The sequence below is a fragment of the Lampris incognitus genome, chromosome 6, assembly GCF_029633865.1.
Source record: "Lampris incognitus isolate fLamInc1 chromosome 6, fLamInc1.hap2, whole genome shotgun sequence".
Lineage (NCBI taxonomy): Eukaryota > Metazoa > Chordata > Actinopteri > Lampriformes > Lampridae > Lampris > Lampris incognitus.
The window spans coordinates 55,717,958-55,731,927 of record NC_079216.1 but is presented as its reverse complement, the minus strand read 5'-3'; the positions used below and the strand labels follow the sequence as shown (position 1 = coordinate 55,731,927).

Here is a 13,970-nt window from a genome sequence, read left to right as displayed (position 1 = left end):
TCGGACTTCCTAACTGATGTGCCCCGATGGCAAAAGCTACAAAAATAAAATCGGGATTATCCTTTAACGAGAGTCTGATAGACGGAAATTGAAAAAAATAAAGCAAGGGAGTTGGGAGCGGGGGCGGGGGCGGGGCGGCGGGGGGACTGGCGTTACAACACAGAAGGAAGAGAAAAGAAAATCACGGTGCGAGTATGAGAGAGGGAAACCAGCGACGAAAAGAAGAGCGAGGAGACACTCGTGGCTGAGAGCGGCGGGGGGGGGGGGGATGAAGGGAGAGCCAGAGGGAGGGAGGGCCTATCACCGCTGCAGCGGGGAGGTTTGTTTGGATTAGCTCATACATTAGCCTTCCTCCCTTTGTTTGAAGGCCTCTGTCAAGCACCGTCAGAAGTGCGTGCCACTGTGTCCCGCCGTAATCCGCGGCGGGGTCAGCCTCGGCCCACTTTCAGGACGGCTCTCTCTCCATCTGTGATGTGTTGACGTATGGGGTTATGCTATGTTATCTATGGCGGCGTTTTGCTGTTGAAGTGCTTTCACATCCCCCTGACTCATGAGCATGAAAAGCTCCTGGATTTTCCTCTGTTGATAGGGAAAGAAATACAGAGGTTTTTTTTTTAAAGTTTTCTATTTATTTATTTTATTTTTTTCGGCAGCTGAGGTCCAAAGGTGTCGGGGTTTATTGAACCACGAGGATTTAACCCCTGTCTGCCATTTCAGCTGATTTACCGTGCGAAGCGGCAGAGGACGTTGGGCCTACTTTTTTCTCGTTGTTGTTTTGTTGAAAGTTGAAATTCAGAGAACCCCTGATTTGTTCCTCTCTCCGTTTCCAGTTACGGCAAAGTATCCTCCAAATTTAAAAAAGGGGGGCTTTTCCTATGTCTTGATGCGTGCTCAGTAATCCAGGTACTCCAGGGGCACATCCTTGAGAGGGAGGAACGGGGGGGGGGGGGAGAGGCCATCTCTGTGAATAGAATAGAATAGAATACACTTTGTCATTTGTACATACATACAATGAAATTCACTCTCTGCATTTAATCCATCCTAGCTGTGTAGCTATGAGCAGTAGGCAGCTGCAGCGCCCGGGGAACCACTCCAGTTCTTCTTTCCATTGCCTTGCTCAGGGGCACAGGCAGGAGTATTAACCCTAACATGCATGTCTTTTTGATGGTGGGAGGAAACCGGCGCAGACACGGGGAGAACATGTTAAACTCCACACAGAAAGGACCTGGGACGGGCTGGGGTTCGAACCCAGGACCTTCTTGCTGTGAGGCGACAGCGCTAACCGCTGGGCCACCGAGAACGACCACCCCTGAAACACATGGCCGCTGAAACTCGACTTAATGGCCACACCCATATCTGCATATGAAACTGGTCGTTGGTTTCGGTCGTTATGCTACTGTATTGTTTATGAGGGGGGGAATACCTGCAGTCGGTTGAGATTGAAGAGGTCACCTATGCCCCTTTTTCACCACATGGTGCTGACTCAGCTCAACTCTACTCTATTCGCCTCTACTCGCTTTACTTTTTGGGATTTCGTTTTCCACTGCAGATAGTATCCCCCCACAGCGAAGCCCTGCTGGTCATTTGTGAACATGTTGACTAGTTTTTTTAATATTTATTTATATTTGAATAAATATACATATATTTACATATATTTATATTTATTTATATTATTTACTCATTTATAGTGGTATTTTCATGTCACCTTTTAGTATCGGCTCAGCTCACTTGGAACCTCGGCGGAGGTGGTGCCAAAAAAAGTACCTGGTACCAGGTCCTATCCCTAACTTTAGCCCAATGGAAAACCAAAGAAAGTGAGTAGAGTTGAGTTGAGTCGAGCCGGTACCATGCAGGGGAAAAGGGGCACTAGATGAGTGATGAAACAATTCTCTCAATAAACGTTGTGTCCAGATGAACCGATTCACCTTTTTGTGGCGACCATTCCTAACTTCTTCCTCTTCTGTTGCATGGGCCGATACTCACCACCGCACAGTAGCTAAGCCCATAGCACCTCCACTGGCCACTTGAAATAAACACGACGGAATGGGTAAAGAACATTTGTGGGATTCATATCTAAACAAGGATGCATGGTCTTGTTGAGTCAAAGCACAGCTGTTTTGTGACGTTGTTATGAGACACCCTGGACAGGCTGCCAAGCCATCACAGGGCCCTCGCCCTCACACCTAGGGACAATTTAGTACGGCCGATTCACCTGACCTACATGTCTTTGGGAGGAAACTGGAGCCCCCGGAGGAAACCCATGCAGACACGGGGAGAACATGCAAACTCCACACAGAGGACGACCCGGGACAACCCGCCATGGTTGGACTACCCCGGGGCTCGAACCCAGGACCTTCTTGCTGTGAGGTGACCGCGCTAACCACTGTGCCACTCTGCCGCCACTGCCAAACCAGACACTTAAAAACTTTAAAGATTGAATTGTGTTTAGGGCGTTAAAGGCGACAGCGTGCATCTTACCTTGAATCTCAGTCGATGGGGTTTCTGGGAATTTCTACCTCGAATTTCCAGTTTTACCCAAATTTCCAGTTTTCTTACCAATACGGATTAGATGCAAAATCTTTAATATCTTTCAGCAGCATATATTTTTAGGTGCACTCGCTCACAAACATTTTAGGAGGAGTTTCAACCCCCCCCCCCCGAAAAAAAAATTACACCGAGGGGACAGCTAAGTGTGAGACTTGGTTTCAGTATATGTGAGTTAGAAGCCAAGTTCATGAGGTGCGTCACATCTAAAAGCACCATTTGTTGTGTCTGTGTCCATCTATGAGGTGTCAGAAATCTCTGCCTTAAGGTCCCGTCCACATTTCCATCCCTGCTCATGTAACGCCGCAACCTGAGGAAAACTCCTGATTGATTTCACTGTCAGCTGGCCATGAGGCCTGATGACCTCGGTGAAGACCTCAGCTTCCTTGTGTTATCGTTCACCATGGGCGATAAACCAGACAAGACAGGGGGTCCAACAGAATCATGGGTAGGGACTAGCTCATGGGTTAGAGGTCACAATAAATTATGAGGGCCATGTTTCTCTTTTTGGATCGGGACGTGTTGATGGTGGGGCTGGGTCAAGGATTTAGAGAACTTCATGTTCTGAATGCCATCCAGCTTTCCTGCTCCGTCTCTCTCTCTCCCCTCCTCTCTCCTTCTGTTTCTCCCTCCCTCTGTCTCTCTCTCCCCTCCTCTCTCTGTCTCTCTCTCCCCTCCTCTCTCTTTCTGTTTCTCCCTCCCTCCCTCCCTCTCTGTCTCTCTCTGTCTCTCTCCGTCTATGTCTCGGTCTCTCCCATCTCTCTCTGTGTCTCTGTCTCTCTGTCTCTCTGTCTGTCTCTCTTTCTCCCCCCTCCCCCCCCCCCCCTCTCTCTCTCTATATATATATATATATTTGCAGCATGATTGTATGAATAGTTGATTGGAATTATAATCATATGTTTGGCGACCTCGAAGTTCCATCTTAACTTTTACTTACTATTAGTTGTTGAAGGTCAACATATGAGACAATGAGACATGGTATTTATTGTGTTTTTGCTGTCGTGAAAGGATGAATCCTCTTCTTTTGAGTCTTTGGTGAATCAGTTTGAAACGTTTAACTAGCCTTGTTGACAGGTGGTAAACAAAATAAACTGGAAGTTATCACACAATAGCAGACGAAAATGTACCAGGAAGCCAAAGCCCTAAAGTCAGTTACACTATAAGCCTTTTCAGTCCTCTAATTCTCCCCAGCTTGACACATTTAGGGTGGATGATTGCTTTCAGTTGTGCGGCCCTACCGGGAGGCGGAGGTGAAACAGATACGTATGCATTTTTCCCCGTATTAAACCGATCCTTGCTGAATCGAGGAAACCCGTGCTGACGCACGTGCGTCCATGGTAGGGTGCGCAACACAATGGGCCCGGGGCTCTGAGGGTTTGGTGGTGGTGTCGGCGGTGTCGGCGGTGGCAGTGAGGAATGGCAGCATCAGTGTCGGGATATTTTCTGTTTTACGGCTGTTTTCTCAGAGATGCCAGCGAGGGCTGCGGTTGAGAGCCGAGGACTGGGCTGCAGTCCCGGCCGCCATACCTCATGTCTGTCCACGTGCTCTGCAGAGAAACCCAGGGGCGCACAACGTTTGGAACAGCTCGTCACTGAAAGATAAACCAGCAGCTTGATTATAATGCCTGTGCGATGTTCTCACTTTTGCTGGAGTACTAAACAAAGCTTAACTTGGGCAAAGGGCCTGTTTCTATTCTGGTTTATGAGTCTGCACTTCTTTAAGGAGGCCTGGTCTGATGGCAGCATACTGGGTGTCTGGTTGCTCCTATGAATATCCACAGTAGAAGCCACATTTTTGTATAGGGAGTGTTTGGCATGTCATACAGTTGTTTCATAAGCAAACTTGAACGATCACGGCGCAAGATGAAGGGTTGCAGAGAAGCCGACATGTGTGGCGAGTCGATCTCTCCGAGGTTACTGTAAACACTTCCCCCGCACACATCACCGATTGTCCCGTTCTCAGCGTTAGTTTATACCGAATCGCTGACTGCTGACGTGAGGTGCCATTTTTAGCCAGCTGGATCCGTATTTCGGAGAAGGCCTGTCCGACAGAGTGGACGGGAGGTGTGCACGAGGAAAGGCTCCCCAGTGGGGAAGGCTAGCAGAGGGGAGAGGAAGGTGTGTGCGGCAGATGTGCAGGGTTATAAACCAACAGGATGTGTCTCAGGAATGCTGTGGGGTGACCCCAGTTCCCCGGAGCCCCTTCATTACAGACCTGTGATCATATGGTTAAAACATACTACACTTTCGTGGTCTCATAATTCCCTCCCCATCTTTTCTTTCTTCTCTCTATCTTGATACGGTGCATGAAATTAGACAGCAGCATGAACTAAATTAACAATGTCTTTATGCAGGCTCAGTTTGGGCTTATGCAGGCTTATTTTTAAGCTTTAGTTACTTTGTTTTTTGTTTTTTATTTTTCCCTCTTTTTCTCCCTAGTTGTATCCGGCCAATTACCCCGCTCTTCCGAGCTGTCCCGGTCGCTGCTCCACCCCCTCTGCCGATCCGAGGGGGGCTGCAGACTACCACATGCTTCCTCCGCCAGCCACTTCTTTTCACCTGACAGTGAAGAGTTTCACCAGGGGGACGTAGGACGTGGGAGGATCACGCTACTCCTCCAAGTCCCCCCCCCGAACAGGCGCCCCGACCAACCAGAGGAGGCGCAAGTACAGTGACCAGACCACATACCCACATCCAGCTTCCCACCCGCAAACACGGCCGATTGTGTCTGTAGGGACGCCTGACCAAGCCAGAGGTAACACGGGGATTCGAATCGGCGATCCCCGTGTTGGTAGGCAATGGAATAGACAGCTTCCCAGATAGCATGCGGATGTGGGCCACTTCAGGCAATGATGCGGCACTGATGGTCTTCTTCTGGCCCTGAGAAAATGGATGTGGGCCTGAAGTGGCCCACATGTGTAATAGCAAATATGGCCCAAATATGCCAAATCAAATGTGGGCCTTTTTCGGCAAAGATGGGGTGCTCTCGGCAACATGTAATCTGGATGTGACCCTGAAGTGGCCCGTGTGGTAAATGGTGAATATGGCCCAAATATCACAAAACAAATATGGGCCACCTTTAGCAAATATGTGGCACATGCGGCATTGCTATGGCTTGGTTCTGGCCCAGATCTGGCAAACAGGAGCGGACCGCCCAAGTGCCACTATTCCACGAGGTATGTGGGCCGGATGAGAGAAAGATGAAAGTTGGGTGTGGGGCGGGTCCGGGCCACAGGGATTTTGTTATCTGGGTATGCTACCTGGACGCCTCCTAGCTTTAGTTACTATGTCACATCCTTTATCTAGGATGAGCAAATCCTTTTTTTTTAATCCACATTTTCCTCTGGTTCCTTGGTCCTTCTGCATGACTGGGGTCAGGAGCAGGTTTAGGCCAAATGAATCAGGTCAGTGTAAATGGAAACTGCCTCTTATGCTGCATTATACTTTGCAACATGTATACTTATCAAGTATGTTATAAAGACAACTGTTAACAGGCATAGCATGTATGTCATGTCTGTTGTCCACTGGTGTGCTGTTTTTGATCTGCGTCCTTGTCCATTCATCCTGTGTGTTGTCTGCTGGAGTGTGGACTGGTGTGTTGTAGCACAGATAACCAGGACACATTTCAATGTATCCTTACACTGATGAGAAAAAAGTAATTCTGATTCTACAACAACACAGTTGTGTGTGTGTGTGTGTGTGTGTGTGTGTGTCATTTGTAGGCTACGCTGACCGCTGGCGTGCCCCTCTCGCTGTGTGACGCGTCCTTGTGCGCCTCCTGTGTGTTGCTCCCTGGAATGTGGATTGTTGCGTGTTGTGCAGACAACCAAGATAGATCCCCCGTGCATCCTTGGCGAATACAGTGATTCTGATTCTGGTTCTGGCTCCGGATCTGAACAACCTTGACCCTGCTGACACGACAACAAACGACTATTAACAAGCGCGTCCGTGAACGCGCATAAGAACTGTGTGCGTGTGCGTGCGTGTGTGTGTGTGTGGGGGGGATCCTGAATGAGAAGACGGCTTCACTTTTGTTTGCATCGGGTGAGGAGGAAGGAGGGGGGAGGGGGAGGAGGGGGGGTTGTCCCTCCCCTCCACACAACGTGTGACCACAAAAAAAAAGAAAGAAAAAAGGAAAAAGAAAGGCTGCTGACCAGCCCCCTTCAGTGGCTCGTGTTACACAGAGTCCTTTTCCAGACATCTGCTCCGCTACGCCAACAACGGAGCGCGCGCTCCCGCGACTCGGCCAGACCGGTGACTGGTCGGTTCCTCTTCTCAGACCGGTGACTGGTTCCCCACTCAGACCAGTCAGCTCCGTTCATCCGCAGCAGCACCATGGCAAAAACAACAAGTACACGCACCCTCCCGGTTTCCTACAGTCTGTGAACTCGGGTCCGGGCCGTGCGTGATTCCCACTGACGGCCGACGGGGAGAAGCACCGACCGACCGACCGACGGACCCACCCGGCGTTTACTGAACCGCACGTTTCTTCTTCTTCTTCTTCTTCTTTTTACACGGGGGTTACAAACTGTGGGTTGCATCGCACCCCCCCCCCCTCACCCGCTTTCCCTCTGTGGCAGAAAAAGGACAACGAAGGACGAATGAAAATACCGTGTTTTCGGATGCCGAAGTTAGCTCATCAGTTGGACGTCTGATTTTTTTTATTTTTTGGGAACATTTTCGTGCATCGCTTTGCAGACGTTTCCCTTGCTGCCGACATGGACTCGGTGGAGAGGGAGTGCGGAGCCCTGGGTGGATTATTCCAGGCCATCGTCAACGACATGAAGGTAGTAGCGCGTCTAAATCGAAGTAGACAGGTTCATCCTGCCCTGTTATTCCAGGGCTGATCAACAGCGCATTTTACTGCCTTTGTCTCCGTCCCGGAATCCTCCCCCACACTGCAGAGACACCGCTGCAGGACAAATAACACATGAGACATGTTTTCCTTTGTGTCATTTGCATAACGTGCAGCAGGTCTCTCCCAGACCCTCGCGTCTCGTCTGCGTACTGTTTCTGTTGTTTTGAGGGTGGCAGTCTGCTAAACATTCAACCAACTGCATGCTGGTCAATAGCACAACAATTAAAAAAAAAACACACAACCCTGCTTGATGGTAGCACGCTGGAGGCTGCAATTGTCCCGTTAGTTTCATTTTGGTATTGAGTCGATATCGAAAAGCCGTACTGACGTGTAGTTTTCATGACCCGGGGCTTCATAATGAATGCAAAAGCAAACATCAAGCTTTTTGCACACTTGTACCAAAATACACATTACACCTAATCTGTATCTTGTGCCGGTTGATCCCACCAACCCAGTCTATCCTTACCCTGACCTCGCACGTTCCCTTGATGTAAGGTCATGGACAGAAGGATGCTCCTAAAAAAAAAAAAAGTAACATAAACGACCAAACAGGTCCCCGTGACCTCAGCCTCTTGGACCAAAAGCTATGGACTGGAGAATTTTAATCATGGTCTTTGTTCATATCTAGTCCTATTGCAGAGGAACCCTAAAATGTGCTCTAGCCGGATTTGACTGAGGCTTCAGTAGGTCTTCTGTTTGATTGAAAAGGACATGGTAGGCCGGTATTTCCACACACCTGCAGGGTGTGGGAGACATACATCCCACTCGGGTAGCATTTATTTGTTTTAAATTTGAGGGCAAGGATAGATTCAGGACAAACGCTCTGCCACACTTTGTCTATCACATTTAACTTGACTTCCTGTTGTATTTAGACGTGTGTGTGTGTGGGGGGGGGTCAAGTAAGTTGAGCGAGGGTGGTCTTTTGCTCTTCAGGACAACAGATAGAAATTGCAGACATATTCATCGGCCCTTCCTGAAGCCGGCAGTCCAGTCATTGTGCAGGATACTCATCCTCTGAGTTAATATCACTATATAAGCAAAGCGTCAGGCGCCATTCTCACCCTAGCACATTTCTTATTGATCTCCAGAGAGCTCAGAGGAGCGCCACCGTACTGGATAAACTCCATTTATGGGCCTCCGTGTGTCAGGGACTCTCTGTGAGAGGCTCAGTGAAATCAGCCGTGGGGATTTCATACATTTTCCTTTTGTGTTGTCATGATGCCCAAGGGGAGGGAGACCGACGTTTGGCTCTTAGAAAGAGTGAGTCTGTATTGATAAGCAGCACAAATGAATGGAGGCAGAAGCCCTTACTCAGCACACTGCTGATGTCCACTGTCTGAGACAGACATCTGACCTCATTCCTGCCGCCGGGCCTGTCAGGCCTGCTTTAACCCGCAGGAGCGACCAAGCAAAGTGGTGTGTTCTGTCTGTGTGTATGTATACAAGAATGAAAAAATAAACTAATACATACATATAACACATACAGTGCACTTAGAGCTAGGACTTGGCAATAATTCAATATCATCATCTTTCAGTGGTGTTGTATCAGGATGAAATTCAGATGTCATATCATGATATACAGTTTTATTGTCTAAATTCACCATGAAAAGAAGCTGCTATCTTAATTTTTGCACATACAAGGTCAGAAATATTTGAGGGAGTAGTATTTCAAAACTAGTCTTGGTTTTATGTTATACTTTACATTACCAAGCAGTTCAATGTGTTGAATTTTGGCTGGATCGTTAAACATGGCATTTTTGCACATGGAAGCAGATATCGTGATTATATATACATATATGGAGGATACCTATGGTTATCTTGATAATATTTTCCATGTCACCCAGCATTAGTCTGAGAACGTATCTACCCTCTGAACGGACTGTACACATAACAGATGGCTTAAATAAAAAGGTGTTGATACTGGCAAGCACCTGAGGGAGTTACATAACCTAGTGTGAAGTTTTGATAAGTGGTGAAGGAAATGGGTTTGGATGGGGTTGGAGTGGAGGTGGAGGATATAAGGAGGGCTGAAGTTTATCAGCTGTCACCATTGTATTGGGCAGCAAGTAGGGAGATCTGGTTTTACGAAATTAAGAAAATTAAAAATGTGTATTCATACTTCCATCCATCCATTATCCAGACCGCTTATCCTGCTCTCGGGGTCACGGGGATGCTGGAGCCTATCCCAGCAGCCATTGGGCGCCAGGCGGGCAGACACCCTGGACAGGACGCCAGACCATCACAGGGCTAATTAGGGTGTGTAGGGTGTAAATGTGATCTGTGGTGCAGTGATTTGGTAGAAAGCCAGTGTGACTCTTGCTCAAGACACTGTTCGGAGAGGAAGGCCTGTATTCAGGCGTTAAGAATACAGCAGAAAACCTTCTCCAGGTTATTGCTCACACAGATGCTTAGTAGTTATTGGGGTCAAATTTATCTCCACTCTTGTATATTGGGATATTCATACTTGTCACCTCAGTCAGCACCTCCAAGTCTGAGGCCATGAGAGTCGGCACCTCCAAGTCTGAGCCCATGGTTCTCTACCGAAAATGGTGGATTGCTCTCTCCGGGTTGGGGATGAGTTGCTCCCCCAAGTGAAGGAGTTCAAGTATCTTGGGGTCTTGTTCACGAGTGAGGGATGGAACGGGAGATTGACAGACGGATTAGTGCAGCATCAGCAGTAATGCGGACGTTGTACTGCACCATTGTGGTGAAGAAGGAGCTGAGCCGGAAGGCAAAGCTCTCAATTTACCTGTCAATCTTCGTTCCAACCCTCACCTATGGTCATGAGCTTTGGGTAGTGACCAAAAGGGTGAGATTGCGGATACAAGCAGCTGAAATGAGTTTCCTCCGTAGGGTGTCTGGGCTTAGCCTTAGAGTTAGGGTGAGGAGCTCGGACATCCCGGAGGGAGCTTGGAGTAGAGCCGCTGCTCCTTCGCATCGAAAGGAGCCAGTTGAAATGGTTCGGGCATCTGATTAGGATGCCTCCTGGGCGCCTTCCTTTGGAGGTTTACTGGGCACGGCCAAATGGGAGGAGACCCCGAGGTAGACCCAGAACTCGCTGGAGGGACTACACGTCCAATCTGGCCTGGGAACGCCTTGGGATCCCCCAGGAGGAGCTGGAGGGCGTTGCTGGAGAGAGGGACGTCTGGAGTGGCCTACTTAGCTTGCTGCCACCACGACCCGACCCTGGAAAAGCGGCTAAAGATGAGATGAGATGAGATACTTGTCACCTCTTTTATCTACACTCAATCCATCCATCCATTATCCAAAGTACTTATCCTGCTCCCAGGGTCGCGGGGATGCTGGAGCCTATCCCAGCAGTTATTGGGACACTTAATTTTACAGCTAAGTGTTCTCGGAATGCATACAAATGTCGTGTTGATAAGTGTTTTTCTCTCCCTGACAAATACAGAAATCTTAGATTTGTCACCCTGCACTTCAAGGCGTACGCTAACAGATAAATGTGGATGTCGATATGCTATTGGCTAGTTTCAGTTCGGTGGTAGACGATCATTCGTCTTCTATCCCTCACTTTCATTAATTGGACATTTTTAAAATTGTCTGGCTGTTACTGGCTGTCAATCAAATCACACTTCCTCCCCTCACAAAATCCCACCTGACCGTTCAGTTTCATTCAGATTTAAGTCAAATCGTGTACGTTTGTGGAGGTGGCTAGCAGAGTGCTGTTTGATTCAGCATATTTATGCGTTTCCTGTAAAAATAGGACATTAGGGAGGGACTTGTCACGGATATTGATTGGCATTTACAGTAGCCAATAGCGCTGAACACGTCGCAGACGGAAGGATGGTCTTCAGCTCAGTGCTGGGAAGTGGGTGGAAGGGGACTGGATACGGCTGCGGCACTGGACGCTTGCTGGGCTCTTCTCGTGGATCTCCCCAGCTGAGGTGATACACCAGGGGGGAAAGATTGCGTGAGATAGCACAATTAAAAACAGCATCTTCTAGCCAGCTTCTAGGTCCTCTAACTGGCAGAATTTATAGTCATGGGGGAGGGAATTTTTTTTCTTGAGCTAGTGTTTCAATGGATGTAAACGCCCACGAGTGCAGAATGAGTCTTCAACATTTTTTTTTTAGCGTTTTCCAGGAAATGACAAACTCTGAAATACCAACAAAATGACCTTTTTCCCCCCTTTGTTGGGCCAAATACTAGCGTACAGCTGACAGTTGGTGCAAAAAACTTCACACATTCATTTTGATTTCGTGGGAACTTTATTGCCGTTTCATGGGACGTAGCTGCCCCGCTGATCAAGACGCTGAATCCCAACCACCTGCTGCAGTTCTGATGTGTAGTTTATGTTCAGAGGTGAAGGAGGGGGGCAAAGAGTAATTTCCATATGCTGACCAATAGCTGATAATCAATACCTGCTGTGCAGTGTTTTTGCCTTGGTGTTGCTTGGCCAGGTCTTCCTCAAATAAAGAGAAATGTGATCTCAAGATGACTTCCTGGATAGATTGAGGTTTAATAACTATTATAAATAATACAGTGTATTAACATTATTATTATTATTATTATTACCTCCCTGGTAGCTACTGGTATGGATGAAGTAGGGCTGGGCAATAATTGAATGCTGTCATTTATTGTCTTTCAGTGGTATTGTATTGGGATGAAATTCGGATATTGTCATATTGTGATACACGGTTTTAATGTCTCAGTTAATGATAACGTGGATCTGTCACCTAAAATTTCACACAAAATTAGGTCATGAATGTTTGAGGGAGTATTATTTGTAAACCAGTTCTGGTTTGATACAATGCTTCACATTGCCGTACAGTTCAGTGTGATGAACCTTAGTTGGATTCTTAAACATGGCATTTTTTTTGCATACGTAAGCGGATATTACGACATCTATCAGTATCATGTAAAATTCTCTCTGATTATATTTTCCATATTGCCCAACACCAGGATGAAGGGAGTGGTACGTGTCTCCCTGTTGGTCTGCATGCAGCTCTCCTCATCCAGCTCCTCTCTCTCCCTCAGCTGTCTTGGCTGCACATCTCTTTTGCCCCCGGGAGGCGCAGACTGCACAAGTTAATTAGCCACCTGTTGGAGTCAAGACAGCAAGTCTGGGAGGTTCACAGCATACACTTTGGTAGTGACGATAGTCCTAAATCACTCTGGGGTAGGGGGCATTAACTGAGAGAAGACCCCCTCAGCAGGGAGTTAAACGTTGTCACTGCTGTGTGTTAAACCCGAGGTTATTGCAGGAACAATGGCGAGCAAGAGTGTTTCCAGATTGCTTGGTACTATATATAGTGAAATTTGCCCTGGCCCCTCCAGTCTAACTCCTTTTGCTCGGAAGAGCTGCGTACGCTGGAGTTATACTCCTCCTCACCTTTCTCCACGGATCAGCCTCTTGCTAGGCTCTAGCTCTGAATATGTTTTGTGTTTTGGATGCAGCTCGGTTAGCACCCCAGGCAGTCTGTGATGATCCTGGTGGAAATGTAATACGGGTGCCTCCAAGGCCAAGCCGAGCATACTAGCTGCCCCTTGCACACAAAATATGTATGCGTTTGCTACCACACATTATGCATGCGAAACACTAATACACACGCATTAACACCCCGACACAATCCACAAGAGAGCAGAGTGTGTAGACAGGATGTTGTAGTGAATGTAAAGCAATAACATGAAGGAGAACATCATGTAAGATATCCGTTTGCTTTAAAGGGGGAGAAAACTCAATTTTACACATTATCTCTCTATATATTAGCTGTCTGCATAAGAAAATGCAAATAACAGTGCTACATACAGAGTAGCATTGTTATTTATTTGCATTTTCTTATAAAGCTGTATGTACAATTTCGGTGTTGTTTCATAGCCAATCAGAAGCCTGCTTTGTACTGCGGCTGCTAATGGGAGTGTTAGCTCTACACCATACTATATATAGAGATAATTTTCAAAATTGGGATTGTTTCCCATTCGTTTCTTTCCAGCCTGTGGGAGTTTGTTTGGTTTTCACTCTGCATAGTCTTCGGTTGTCCTATCAGTGTGACTTAGAGGGAAAAAATGTATGTGAACAAATTATGAACAAACATTACTCTTGACGGTTTATCGAGTTCATTTGAGAGTTTATCCAATTCAGCGGGACATTGTGTCTTTGTGTTCTGATGCTGCGTTGTGTTTGCATGCAGCACAACACGTCTGTGAAAGATGAGCTCTTCTTTTAAACGTACGCCTGTAAAATGTAAGCCGTACTATCTTTTAATGACTATCTTCTTTTTACTTTCCCAGAGTTCCTACCCGGTATGGGAGGACTTCACTGCCAAGGCAACAAAGCTGCACTCCCAACTCAGGTGAGAGATGATAACAGTCTTGCATCCATGCCAGGATGCCAATCAATAATAATTTATCTTGACTGTTTAAAATGTACAGATGTTCTTATAACCTTCCGAACTTTGAATTTGCAGTAGTAACGTGACTATTTTATTGCAGGACCACAATTCTGGCAGCGGTGGCCTTTTTAGATGCCTTTCAGAAGGTGGCGGACATGGCTACCAACTCCAGAGGTAAGAAGAGAGGTTACTCGACACAGTTGTGTTGAATCATC

At 47.3% G+C, this 13,970-nt stretch overlaps 1 protein-coding gene across 4 annotated transcripts in view; it reads left to right on the top strand.

Moving 5' to 3' along the window:
- The first annotated feature begins 6,762 nt into the window (after positions 1-6,762).
- Positions 6,763-13,970, top strand: part of mtss1la (MTSS I-BAR domain containing 2a) — a 41,985-nt gene continuing 34,777 nt past the window's right edge. For all 4 annotated transcript variants that reach the window (XM_056281286.1, XM_056281285.1, XM_056281284.1 and 1 more), the window contains exons 1-3: positions 6,763-7,331; positions 13,655-13,716; positions 13,856-13,929. In XM_056281286.1, coding sequence (XP_056137261.1) covers positions 7,263-7,331; positions 13,655-13,716; positions 13,856-13,929 — 205 coding nt within the window. In that variant the 5' untranslated portion in view covers positions 6,763-7,262. The remainder of the gene's footprint in view (positions 7,332-13,654; positions 13,717-13,855; positions 13,930-13,970) is intronic.